Source organism: Onychostruthus taczanowskii, unplaced genomic scaffold (assembly GCF_017590055.1).
Source record: "Onychostruthus taczanowskii isolate IOZ18803 unplaced genomic scaffold, ASM1759005v1 scaffold18, whole genome shotgun sequence".
NCBI classification, from domain to species: domain Eukaryota; kingdom Metazoa; phylum Chordata; class Aves; order Passeriformes; family Passeridae; genus Onychostruthus; species Onychostruthus taczanowskii.
The window spans coordinates 5,407,060-5,420,790 of record NW_024499017.1 but is presented as its reverse complement, the minus strand read 5'-3'; the positions used below and the strand labels follow the sequence as shown (position 1 = coordinate 5,420,790).

Here is a 13,731-nt window from a genome sequence, read left to right as displayed (position 1 = left end):
AGACCAGGTGCAGAGGGAGAGTGGGAGCAGTGGCCTTGCTGCCTCCTTGGAATTAGCCAATACTGTTAGTCCTGTACTCTCATGACTACTACGAGTTTTGCTATTTGCAAAATCAGATCTAAGTACAAGTTCTGTTGTTTACTGTAGCTAACTAAGCAAGTACCAGAAGCTGTGCAGACTGAGATTTCTAATTTAGATCTATTCTGATTTAGCTCAAGCTGATTCACAGCAAGTGTAAACTAAACCAAAACAAGAGCGTCCTCAGGAGTCTGTGGGCAGCATAACCAAAACAGGTTACTTAATGGAGTACATCTAATATTGGGTTAACTCTTCTTAACACAGGGGATTTGTAATACAAGAGGAAATAAAACTAAACTAGAACAGGAAATAGGCAGAAGAAACTAAGTGAGGGTTAAAACAGAAGGGGTCTCATTGTTCTCCCAACAACACAAACCCTCTGAAATTAAATCCCTAAAAAATGCCAAGTCTAATTATGGACCTGATTCTCAGGTTTTCATTATTTTTGTTAAGGTTGCAGAGGCTGGGTAGGTCAGGTCATGGGGACAAGATGGCAGAGGGGAGCCCCACATTTGAAGAGCTTAATGGAAGGAACTTTGATTCAGGTGGCAAGACCCCCATTCAAGTCTGTGGGTGCATAACAAATGGAGAATCATGTCTCACAGACATCAAAACAGCCTCTGTTCCTGGGAAGCAGTTACCTAAGGCCAAGAGTCACAGTTCTATTCTCTACTCTCCTTCTGGCCCCATTCCACTTCCCCTTTAAGTGTACTGATTCCTTTAGAAAATGGTCAGGTTATTCTGCCTTATCAGTCATTCACTGTTCTACACCTTTTTTCCCCCAAATGTCACTTATGTTTATTTTTACTCTATATCTAGCATGCATTTTACAATTCATTTCCCACTTACCCTTTCTAGCTAAGGCAGAATGTTGGCTCTGGTGTTACCAATGCTACTACAGGAATCTATTCACTCTACTGTAACATACATATCCCATACCATAATTCAGAACTGTCCCACACATGGGAAAGAAAAGACATTACAGGGAAACTATTTCTTCTTAAGGGAATAGGTTGCATTTAGAAAGCTGAAGGCCTGATTCTGGAGTCATCATTCAGACAAAAGAGTTCATAATTTCAGTGGGAACACAGCTGGAATAAGGGTGGGACTGTGTTCTTGAAGTCTCAATTCCAAATCTTAATTATCCTTAAATCAGACAGGAAGATACTGGTCTGCAAATTGAAGAGTTGTTTGGTTTAAGGTCTACCTGTACTGACAGAAGGGTTTCCAGTCCCAGGAGGCTTTGGCTGGGCCTGGTTGTGCCCTCCCTTCCCTGCTGCCAGGTTTCTCTGCCCGGTTCCTCTCCGGTGCATGCAGTGCGGGCGCATGCGGCTGCTGCGAGCACGAACTACAACTGTCACAGGCTAAAGAAAGAGAAAAAGCTGCGGCTTCGTAGTTAGACAAAGAAATTATGCAAAAAACCATTGAGCAGCACTAACTCACAGACTAAGTACAAACTAAATTGTGCTATATATTAGTATAAAAACATGTTTTAGTAAGAATGGCACTGGTTCAGAAGGAATTAGGACTTCCATCTTGGTTCCGTTCGGTCCACAGTGAAAGCATTGTAGTACAGGCCTGCCCTGTTGCCTGAGCCACTTGTGACAGTGGCTTTTTGGCCACAGCCCCTTCCATTTATTCCCTTTTTAGATCCACATTGTTAGTACTTTCTGGGAGTAGCCCAGGTCAGGTCTGGTCATCTTTCCTAACGTGGCACCAGAATAGTTCATTCTTATCCTCTGATATTTTTGAAATATCATTCGTGTTTCCCTCTTTTAACCTCTCAGAGCTGGTCAGTTTAAGGGTCATCCTCTCCCGTAGACACCATGAGACGCATTGCTACTGGAAGGTGGTCAGTCAGCCCTGCCAGCTGGGTGATAAAGCTGAACTCTTCCACTTCCTGCAGAAGGAGAACAAAAGTGAGATAAGGAGCTGAAAAATCAGTCTGTCATTCCACACATCAGAACTCAGCCTCTTTGAACTACCTTAGTGTATGATAGAGGTGTGGGAGCAGCCTGGTTTGGTGGTTTGGCTGGGCTGGTGGGGAGCTGCCACTCAGGGCATGGCAGTGTGCTGCAGAGGGTGAGGTGAGCCACTCGTGCAGCTCAGCTCTCTGGATGAAATCTGCTGCACCTTTTCTTTCCATTTACAGTAACATCTCTGTTGTTCCAGACAGACTCATCTACAGTGCTGCAGTGGGTGATCCATGTGCAGGGTATGGTAAATATAGATGTGAATGAGCTCCTTGTTTTCATCATGGAACTCTGTAAGGCAAGGCCCTACACTAGGAAGCAGACTGCACCCTACAAGTTTTCTCTCTGGGTACTCCCTCATATTAGCTTCTGCCTACATACTGCAGAGTTGTAACTTAGGTAGGTTTATATAGGCATAAAAGAACATCCAGACACTTGAAAACATTAAAAAATATTCAGATTTCAGGCACAGGAAAAGCATCAGGCAAAACAGGTAGGAAGACGCTTAAAAGGAGTGAAATCAAGGTTGGTTGGTTGTTTTAGAAGAGCAGTACATCTACCAGTGCTGCTGCTGGAATCCTCAAACTCAACTTTGTTATGCAGTAGCTTTACAAACATGGTACCTGCATGCAGAAGTGGAAAATAGCAAAGCAGCAGGTCCTCCCAGGAGTATGGGTGGGTGTTAATCCAAGCAGAACAGGCTGCAGTGCCATTCAGAGAAGTGTGTTGTGCAAGTTACAGCCTTTTTGGCAGCTCTGAAACTCACCACTTTCCATTCCAGGTAGAGACCTTCTTCTGTGTAGAGCATATAGTCAATCCTCCTCCCGTTTCCCTTCAGTGATGCCTTCCTCCCCTTCTGACTGGAACCATGGTTCTTGCTGGTGGGATAGACTAAGTATCCTTTCCTCCCTTCTTCACTTTCCAGCGCCCTGTTTCATTAAAAAAACAAACAAAGCAAGTTTTACTTTTAAATGTTTGCTCATCCTGGCCATTTACACATTATCCAGGGTTCTCTCCAGATCCCTGGTAAGGATAATCCCAGTCCCAAAGGACTGTAAAGCACATCTTTTTCCAAATGTGATTTCCAGTATGAGGCTGCTCTAACTGCTGACAGTGCTCTTAAAGCCTCATGGCAGACTTGGTATCACTGGTGCTGTCCTGGAGCTCCCTTGGAGCCAGGAGAACAAACACTGAGAGGGGAGCCTGCTGTCAGTGCTGTAAGGCAGCTCAGAGCCCCTCTGTGGATTTCCAGTGTTGCTGAAGCTGGCAGAGGAGGAAGTTGTTTCCTGGATCGCTTTAGTACAAACCTGAGCACTTTGATACAAACCTCTCCATTCTGATGAGACCAACTCCTGAAATTACAACACCCATCCTTACAGACAGGGTATGGGTGAGGGCTGGTTTGCAGGAACACACATCTGGGCACATGGTGGGTGGTTTTGAGCAGGTTTCAGCATCAGATTACTGTGTCTTGGATCCCAAGCTCTTCCTTCACTAGAAATGACAGCCTAATTTACTTGATTCCTGTCTGTGATACTGCAAACTCCTCCACATGGAGGAGTTACTCAGCAGGTGTGTTAGCGCTGCCCCCACCCTGCAAGGAGATTACCCAGCCCAAGGCCACATACAGAGGCACTCAAAACTGAGAATTGGTTTTCTAGGTAGCAATCTTGTGTTCAAGGAAATAAGATGCTGCTCTCCCATTAAAATACTTATTTTGGGTGCTTAAACATTACCTGTAGCTTTTAAGCAGAAGACTATTAAGGCCCTGAGCAACTCAATCTAACTCTGAGCTGAGCCCAGCTTTGAACGTGACCTTGGACCGCGTACCCCACAAGGGTCCCAGTCACTGTTTTTACAGTAATCCTGTGCTGTTCTGTGCTGTTTTGCTGTTGTGTTGGATTTTGAGGGAAACTTGTTTTACCCTCCTGTGTTCTATCTAAAAGCTCTGCCAAAGGAGCAGCGAGGGGAGCAGCCCCAGCCGTGCGAGCAAAGCCGGACTGGACGCGCTCGTGCCGGGGTTTGTGCCCAGGTGACATCAAGTCCAGCACAGGTGAGTGGCACAGCCCACACAGACAGGGGCTGCTCAGGCTGAGGTTTTGCTGAATCTGCCTTAAAACACAAACTTTCAAAACTACCTCCTCAAAAATCTCCTTGCTTTACTCACCTGCCCTAACCTGAGCTCAGGGTTCTGTGGTTTCCCTTGCAAGAGTTGATTTTGCCTTTAAGCTGCATCATCAACTGCTGCAGGAGAAACACTGAGCCATGAACTTGGGTCCCAGCAGGAACAAAGCCCAGTTTCGCCTTGGAGAAAAAGATATTTTTGATCACCTGGTTTTTAAGACTTAACTTGGATGTTTTTTTTGGGGCTGGGTTAAGGAGTTTTTTAATGCACTCATGGGAGTAAGAAAGGAGGAAAAACAAGGGACAAGCACTCACGGTATGTTTTAATGTGTGAGATTCAGAGGGTTGCTTTGTCAGATTTTGGGATTTTGGAAGGACCTGAATGGTGGCAGAGGGGACCCAGCACTGGCTACAGCTGATTAGGTCTCAGTAGTATAACAACCTCGAAGTTTGGGTCAGTTGGTACGTTTCAGGTGCACTTTATGTGCTGCAGCAGATATCAGTGACAAAACTGATCATGTAGTCATTTGATCAGAACTTTTCTTAACTCCCTTTTGGACTTAGGGAGGTATTGAAAGTTCTTAGAGCTTATGGTAATCAGTTTATGAAAGTAAGCTTTATGTGTTGTTTTGTTTTAATCATAACTCACATTAAATTAGTTTATTGTCTGCACCACATTTTGATTCTCCAAAGAGCTCTTGCAAATGATTCACTTCCTCAGATTGTTTTTCTAGGTTCAAGGAAGCAAGCTCTTTGATGGTGCTGACCTCTTTCAAAAATTGTATTTATATTTGGCAAAGCTAATTAAGTAACAAAATAGAAGAAACTGCTGATTAGCTCTGCAGCACTACTGCAAAAAAAAATCTTATTTGCATTAGTTTAAGACAGGAATTTGTTTCAGCTTCAGTTATGTCTTTTAAAAAGTCTGTGAGCGCTGGGTATTCACTTAACTGCACAAGTGCTGATTGAAGGGAAATATTAATTTCAAATACATGAGGGAAGCAAATGGTAAATGTGTATGCATGTGCTGCTGCTGAGAACTTGCCCCTCTCTGAGCACAGGAGTTTGCTGTTTGTCTCTCCAGGAAGCTGACACAAGTACAGGACAGCTGGCTCAGTCATGCTGGCAGGCAAACCCTGACAATTGGAGGGAATATTTCTAATCATGACTGAGCACAACTAAACCAATTTTATCAGAATAACTGTCTTGATTCATAGGATACAAAGAAAGGGAGGATGAAGTAATTGGCACTTTGTTTTTCCCTGACAGGGTTTCAGTCCCAAATACCCCAGATCTGGAGTGTGAAAGCCCCATCTCTGGGTTGGTTGTGTGGTGCTGACCCAGCTGCAGTGAAGGAGCACCAAGAGCAGTGACTGCAAGGGAGCCATAAAGCAAAACTCCCTGATCCCAAACCTCAAGGGAGCAGCTCTCATTCTGGCCAGGAGCACCTGAGCTAAGGAAGACTCTTCTCACTGGTACTGAAGCCTTTAGCCCAGCACTGTGAGCCTCTGTCCAGCAGAGGAGACTGGAAAAACTTGCATTTAAATTTTTTCTTAGCTGTGCTGTAATGTGCTCTCCTAGGCCTGCCTCTGGTCAGGGTTCAGAGATAAAACTGGCTTTATTCCAGGGCTTAACTTAAAGATGACAATCATCTCTGTGAGATGGGATTATTTGTGTGCATTTCTTGAAGCCTTTCTGAGCAGAAGCTTGTGTGGCTTCCAGGACTGTGGCAGGGCCCAAGTTGTTACATCACACTAATTAATTATTTGATAATTATAAATTACTTGCTCATTACTTGTACCAAGTCTGTTCTAGTCTGATGCTTTGCATACACTGTGCTTAACACAAAAGACATAGTTAAGAACGAGTGGTTCTGCTGCTTTTATGGCCTATTTATTTTAGTAATGTGAAATACTTAATTTTAGTTATAAACCAGAGAAGAGTGCTGATGAAGAAATAATTCTCTGGATAGCTGACTTTGCCAATTTAAATGTCTGTATAGCTTTATCAAGGTTTATTATGGAAAAATCTGAGAATGGATCAATTCTAGGCAGTACCCTGCTTTGCTGTGTATGTGAACAATATTTGTTAGCTAGACAGTACCCCACAGCCACTGTGCTATTTAACATTTAAAGCTCACATTCCATTAATTGCTTTAAATTTCCTGGAATTTCATTGCAAATTCCCTGTTTGCCAGTCCTTTGCAGAGACAGCAGGACAGGCTCCCTCAGCCTCTCATGGAAACCATGGCTCTCCAATACATGAGCACTGCACAGAATGCACACATGCAGAGCCTGTCTCCCTGCAGAGCTGCAGAAAGAGCCAGGGGGATTTACAGTCTCATGGAGGGTTGTTTCACCAGTGCAAAAGAACTATAACACATTGCAGAAAACTGAAAGCCAACTCAGCAGGCAAGAAGCCTGATGTACATTCTGCTCCCAGCACCCAGGGCTATTTTTCACTTGTCACAGCCAGAGGTGCTGTGCATGCCCAGAGGTAGCAGAAGTAATATTCTTAATTTGTTATTGATTATTTGATGGCTCCCTATTTAATCAGTCATGTCTTTGTCAGAGGAACATTACTGCTGAACACAAGTAACTCTTCAGGGAATAAAACATAATACCCCAAAAGGAATTTTGTGACACATTGTCTGAAGAGGCCACTTTAAAACACATGGTTTTGATTTGGTTTGGTTTGGTTTTCTTAGGGGATGAAGGGTTTAGGTTTTGTTTTGGTGTTTTGTTTTTGTTTAAATGCTCCAAACCTGCTCTTGGAGTCATAAAATATAATGTTACACCCACATACAGATTTGCATTAGCAAACTTGATTGTAGAGCCAAATTACCTTATTTTTGCTTTCCAGCAACCCCTTTCACATGTACTAAAGTTATGTTTTTAATGTGTGAATAGAAATGTCTGGAAATTTTGTGATCTCTCAAATGTGCAAAGCAGGATTTGCTGTAAAAAAAATTATTTTGGATGTAAACTAAAGCCAAACCTGATGCCTAGAATTCAATTTCTTTGTTCAAAACTGAAAGAAAACTTCAGGGTGTGGCCTTACTTAATGCATTCAATGAAGTGTCCATCTATGCCATGAAGTGTACTGTGCTTGGTGAGAAGTACATCAACTTCCTATTATGGACTATTTCCATTATGTGTGTTAACAGAAACATCTGGACTGACTTCTTAATTTAAATAACTTTACTTCTGTAGTATATTTTGGTAATGCATAGTTAGAACATCTTTCATAGTTAGTCATGATGCTGAGGTATTTATTTAGCACAGTAAACTTGCCTTCATAGTAGAGAAGGTGACAAAAGGATTGTCACATTCATTAAGTGCTGCTCTAAAATGTACAAAGCTTATTAATTTCTCTCCACTGGCATATTATTTAACAAACAGGTATTCAAGAAATTTATCTTAAGACTTCTGTTAATTACGATTTTTTTGTATTTCTTGTAACTCCCCTAGCTCAAACCACAGACAGCTGTTTCTCAATGTCAAACACTCTTTAGAGGTGATGCTGCACTAGTATCACTGGAAGATCCTGAGCCATATTTTTAGTTCTGTGTGCTGTGCAGTTTAATTCCTCTCTGTATTTGTGAGCTGGTGTTTTAGATGTTGAACTCTGCAGTGAATGGGTAACTCAGTAGTTGTTGGGCTGGGGGTGATGTTTTAAACTTTGTGGGGTTTTTGTTTGAGGAAAACTACATTTCCTTTTTGCTGCCTTTGCAGTGCTGTGACCTCAGAGCTGGCTGCCTGCAGACACTTTCAGACAAGCTGTCCACGCACTCTTTTTGGGAGTGCTTGGAGTTTCTTGTGCTATGGGCCTGCCCAGGTAGGACCAGCTCAGGGGACAAACAGACACTGCCTGCAGCTCTCTCATCTTTTCACCCAGTGAAGCCAACCCCATTTGACTTAGAGAACCAGCCCTTTTCCTGTCCCCTTTATCCTCTTCCCCAAACACCTCTGGGTAAAAATTTGATTATTTGTTTTGTTTTCAGTCCATAAAATACCTCTCAGTCTGAACATCTGAAATGTTAAACAGCAAGAAATGAACTTGCTTTTTACAGAACTGTCTAAAACATGTGGAAAGGTTAGGAATTGCATACTTCTGTAGGTTATCTGGGGTGCACACTTCTTCATCATATAATCCTTCAGGATCCAACAGGGTACCTGTGAACAGAAAGGGAGATGTGAGTGTCCCAGCTCCTGGCATGTGCCTCTTGGGAAGCTTGCAGAGGCACAGGTGTGTGGCAGAGGGGACTGCTCTGAGAGCAGTGTTCACTTCTCTCCAGACCTCCCTACTACCTGACACCTTGCAAATGTCTCCACACTTCCACTTTCTCAGCCCCCATGACTCTAATGACTTTCTCCTACCACAGAGTAAAGCCTCATTATTAAAAAGTTCTACTTTAGTATCTTCACAGTTATTAAAGCCTCTCTGGAGAAAGTATTAATTCCTGTTCTAAAACTTCAGTGAGTTCAACTGAGTCTCACCAGGTATTAATATCTCAGAGTTCCAGGAAATCTTTTATAACACAAATCTTACAAATTCATGGAGTTGATTTGCTTTGTTACATCCTCACTGACAGTATTTATTGAGCACCAGATGGAACACTGAGCAGAAGCTGCAGGCTTTCACTGCATGCACAAAGTACAGAAACAATGAATTGGCTACCTTCCCCTTCAAGTAATGTAGAGATTATTTTAAAGGTAGAATATTTGGGGAAGGCATTCAGGTAGCTTGATGCACAACTTCTAGAATGTGGAATGCAGTTCAAGATCTCTGTTTGGTGCTTCATTATCATTCCACGACATATTCTTAAGGTCTATAAAATTTAGGGTATAGAAATACCCCTTATAAATATTTGTCCTCCACCAAACTCTTACTGCTGGTCAGCTGAAGCAGCTGCTGCTTAGGGCAGGCTGTGGGTGGCAGAAGAGAGGTGCTCCCACACTGAGAGCTGGAGAAGTCTTACCGATTGCCCAAGCCTTGTCCTCCCCAGGACCAACTCGACACGGGTCTTTGTAGTGTGTAAACAGAGAGTGCTGTTGCTCCAGCTTGTCCTCTGCAGGGAAAAAACAACCCAGGAAAAGGCACATCAGGTCCTGGTTGTGAACCTGTGCACAGCTCTGTGTTCTGCCACAACACCAAACCCTCATTTTCCCTCAGCAGGAGAATCCTAAATACAAAAGTTTGATTTGAGTCACTTCAGCCACAGCTTTACTGCACAGCAGGATCTTGCCTCTGTCAGAAACTCCAGCAAATGCTTGCTATTAACAGTGCTTTCCTATGCTTTCTTACAAAGTCTTTTCAGTGGAAGATATTTTTGGTAGTTTTCAGCTCTGAGCTGAAGTAAAAGTTTTTCAGTGTATCTCCCCCCTCTGCCGCTGCCATTGTTTGCTTACACAGTACAAAACTCTTGTTGAGATAAAACACCCAGAGGAGAGCTGGGCTGGCTTCCCAATGGCAAAGGCAATGCCTGTTTGTGGCCATATTCACTCATCTCAGGAAGTTTGAAGATAAAACCTTATGCTTTCTTTGCTCCAGAAGAATTCACTGACTGAATGTTTTCCAAGCTATAACAGATCAGAGAAAGGAGAGGCAATTGATAATTTGCTTGGGTGTTATCTACAGCATTAAAGCCATTCTAAACATAATCAGCATGACTATCAAACTTTAAATTAAATTCTTCCTACTTGCTACTGTGCTCCTAGCTCATTGAAAGCACATCAAGCTCCAAGGATCATTTGGTAAGAAATCCCACACAGTTAAATCTCAGTTACCTGAGACTTACAGAAAACTGCACACACCAGCATTTCAGACCCTGAGCAAACCAGCAGGTTCCAGTTCTGTGAGTGCTGCTTATCAGCACAATCGCCATAGCTGGGAAAGAAACTGGAACCTGAAAGTGCCAACAGCTACAATTCCACTGTTCAATGGCAAAGAAACCACAAACAGCTCCTGAAAACTTCCTCACAGCACTTACAGCTTTTACAAGGCTAAAACATCTTAGCAACACTTGAAGGCTCTCTCTTGGGAGAATATTCACCCGAGTTTGGAGCTGCTGCTGCTGCTGTTGTGTGTTTGTCACTGTCTATGCCAAGAGCATGTGTAAAAATGGGAAATAAAGTCCAAAACAAAACTCTGACCTGTGAGCTGTGTCTCTTAGAGTCCAGCTCACACACCAAGGATCACATCAAATCTCCTCATGTAAAATGCTGGTCTTGCCAAGGAAGAAGCTGCTGATCTCTGGCTGAACACAAAGGTGGAGTGAAGCAGTGCTGTGCTCACAGCTGTCGGCTCATTTGCCATTTTGTTATTCAGAGTCTTTAGTGCAGCTGACTGACAGTTCATCTGCCTCATTACATCTTCCCAGCTAGCTCTCAGTCTCGATAACATCCTCAGAACTGCAAGGAGATTGAAAAACTCATTTTTCAGGGAATCCTGGACTTGTAGCAGATGATTGGAAGACTGACCCTCCCTAAGTTCTGCCACGTGGCCAACACAGAGAATGGCTCTTTCTGTCTGAGCAGCCAACTGGTTTGTTTAATGTTTATGGAAAAGTAGAAGATTAAATCTTTGCCATTTTTCATTTCTCCAGGTTTTCTCTGGTTGTATCATATGTCTACAGAATCTCTCTCAAAACCAAGATAGATTAAAAAATATTAATTTACAACTGTGGGACTGACCATGACAAGTCACAGCTAATGACACAAAACTTTGCCCATCTGATTGGAAGTCTTTTTTTTCTTATTCTAAAAGGTTTAAAAACATTATAGACTTTTACACAAATCAGTCCAAAGCAACATAACAGTAAAGAACTTTCTGATAACATTCCCACTAAGTGTGAATTCCCTGTACAAATGTTGCCATAATGTTCTGTAAAGCTGGAGGAGAAAACTGAGTTGCAGGAAATTTGTCATAAGCATAAGGTCACTCATGGACCTAAAGATCTTTGAAAACTGTACTGTCAATATAACTAAGAATAGAAGCTTGGTATTCACTGAAACATTAATTAGCTGTTGTATCAGTCTGTGGAGTGGGGAAGGATACAGAAAATCACAAAGAGAATTACAGGAAGCTAATTATTGCTTTAAAAAAACTTAAGATACTCAATTAACCTATAATGCTAGCAAATGTCCCTAAAACAATGAGTAATGTAAAAAGGGAGAACTTTAAAACATTGCATTAATCTTGCTTAGTACGTATGGAAAGAAAGCAATCTGAAAATAAAATTTTTAAAAATAGGCAGCTTAATTCCAGTTTCCAGGCTGGGTGCATTTTAAAGGAGAGGGTGATGTAAATATGCATCAGAGATAGCAAAGATAAAATTAATTTTTATAACCCATTTTTCAATCCTCTTTAGCAGTAGTTTACAGCTATTATTTGCAAAAGCAAATGGTTATTTTTACTTTGTCATTAAAAAGACAGCTCAGAATTGCATTAATTATGCTCTGTGCTTCCTGTGAAAGATCTTGGGTAGAGTGCCAACACTTCTCAGGTGGAGAGTGCTAACCATATGTTCTACCTCACAGCTTCACTCCCATCTCTCTCCTGGTGCTGCAGAGCCCATTCACTCTCCATTTGTGATCTGACTGGCCAGTCTCCCATTTCGTTTGCAGCAGCTTGTTTATTTCCTTGATGGACACCTTTGCCTGCAGGCCACTCCATCCAGCCAACAATATGCAAGTGGGATGGTCAGATGGCAGCAGATGTGTCTGTTTGTGTCCCCAGCTCTGCCTTGCGCGGTGCTGCTGCAGCTCCCCGGCCTGTGGGGCGGCTTGGGCAGGTGGAGAGCTGCTATTGACCAATTCCTTCCTGTAGTCCCTCAAAACTCACTACCTCTGCTGCATTATTCTGCACCCTGAGATGTGTTTGTCTGACTGCAGCATTCTGTGGCTGCTGCCACTCACTCTCCAAGGAGAGCACGGGCCAGCACTGGGCCCATTCCGAGTTTGCTTTGGAGCCTGAGTTGTGATGGATTTTCTGTTTGTACATATGAGCTAGAAATGAGTGAGAGAAGGGCTGGGGTTTGGGCTGGTGGTGTCTTCTACCAAACTTTGCTAAAATCCTCCATTTCATGTGTCTTGACACAAGTAATGAGATTAGAGATAACAGTTTGGGTTTTTTTGGTTCAGACAGTGCTTTTTGTTAAAATTGCTTCTGGTACAGGTGTTGCTCTCTATCTCAGTTACCTGAGACTTACAGAAACTACAGAATCCACTGGGTGTTGTTGCCCAATTCACCTGTTCATCCACAAACCCTGCTCTGAACTGCTGAATCCCACTTTGGGTGGGATTTGGCTGCAGCCAGAGCTGCCTTGGGCAGTGTCCCTGTGATGAGCCCCTCGCTGTGCCTGCCCCCTGCTCTCTGTGTGGCAGCAGTTCAGTGGTGGCCCCTCAGCCCAGCCTCTGATCCATGTGCCAGCTCCAGCCCAGCACGGAGCTCTGCTGAGTGCCTGAGCTGGACAGAGCAGGGAGGCACAGAGGATACACAGACACAACACTCTCCGCCCCACGTTAGCAGTTTAACTGTTACACAGCATAATATTCATGTTTGGAAAAAGCTTCCATCTCTGTGAGCTCACCACCCATTAATTAGGGTTTTGTGGATTTCTTTTTCTAGTACCCTCAGCATCCAATTAAAAGAAAACAGCACATTTCTTGAAATAAAAAACTCAAAAGTACATAGCATCAGTTAATTTTTTTTCCAAGACTGATTCAGCGAAGTCGAATTCTCTCTGCAGTATTAGACTCCTATGTCTGTATATATGTATTACCAAATTACTTTTAACTGCATGAATTTACTAATTTTTCGCCACAAAAATCCCATACATGTCTCTCATCAGTAACTGAAACTGTTGAACAGTAAATGTCTACCTAATTCAAATAAAGCTAAACCACTGGATCTGTCCTCATTATTGCTACCACAAGTGACAAATTATTGCTCCTTAAAACCCATCATGCTTAATAATTCCACAGACCTCATGGCATGAGCCAAAGGGAGTAGCTCACACTCAGAGCTCATACCTATTTTAGAAGTGTCTGCAGCAATTAAGTTTTCCTGGCAAAAGCCAGTCATAATTTATTATATAGTCATATACTGCTATAACCCACAGGGATCAAGGACATTTCTATTCCTTTTCAGGACTGGTAGACACCGGGAAAAGGCAAATCTCATCTTACCAGAGGAGCAATTATCAAAGTTGAGATCTCCACAGAGTACATCAAAAGCCACCAGCTCCTCTGGATTGGCTGTACTGGAGGAGGAGGTAGATTTTCTGAATTCAGACAGCCAATCTTGAAGCATATCCAGTTGCTCACATCGAACAGTTGTGTCTCCTGTAGCAAACAAACAACCAAAACAAGGAGTAAGACCTCCTGTTAGAATGTTACTCAGCCACATATGAGTTGCTGAGCTATTGGCAGACATCCTGAGAAAAAGGCTGCAAGATAAGAAATGGTGTGGCCAGAAGGGCACTCGTAGTGCTGAGCCTGTTGGGAGCTCCATTAGGACTCACACTTCTTGGTGATTTGAAGTGATTCGAGCC

General features: G+C 42.8%; 1 protein-coding gene across 1 annotated transcript in view; it reads right to left on the bottom strand.

Moving 5' to 3' along the window:
• Nucleotides 1-1,851: 1,851 nt before the first annotated feature.
• The window catches only part of SMPD3 (sphingomyelin phosphodiesterase 3), a 31,084-nt gene continuing 19,204 nt past the window's right edge, over nucleotides 1,852-13,731 (bottom strand). Inside the window, exons 3-7 of the mRNA XM_041400919.1 lie at nucleotides 13,367-13,522; nucleotides 9,157-9,246; nucleotides 8,287-8,350; nucleotides 2,818-2,980; nucleotides 1,852-1,978 (exon numbers count right to left, since the gene is read on the bottom strand). Of these exons, the coding sequence (XP_041256853.1) occupies nucleotides 1,877-1,978; nucleotides 2,818-2,980; nucleotides 8,287-8,350; nucleotides 9,157-9,246; nucleotides 13,367-13,522 (575 nt within the window). The 3' untranslated portion in view covers nucleotides 1,852-1,876. The remainder of the gene's footprint in view (nucleotides 1,979-2,817; nucleotides 2,981-8,286; nucleotides 8,351-9,156; nucleotides 9,247-13,366; nucleotides 13,523-13,731) is intronic.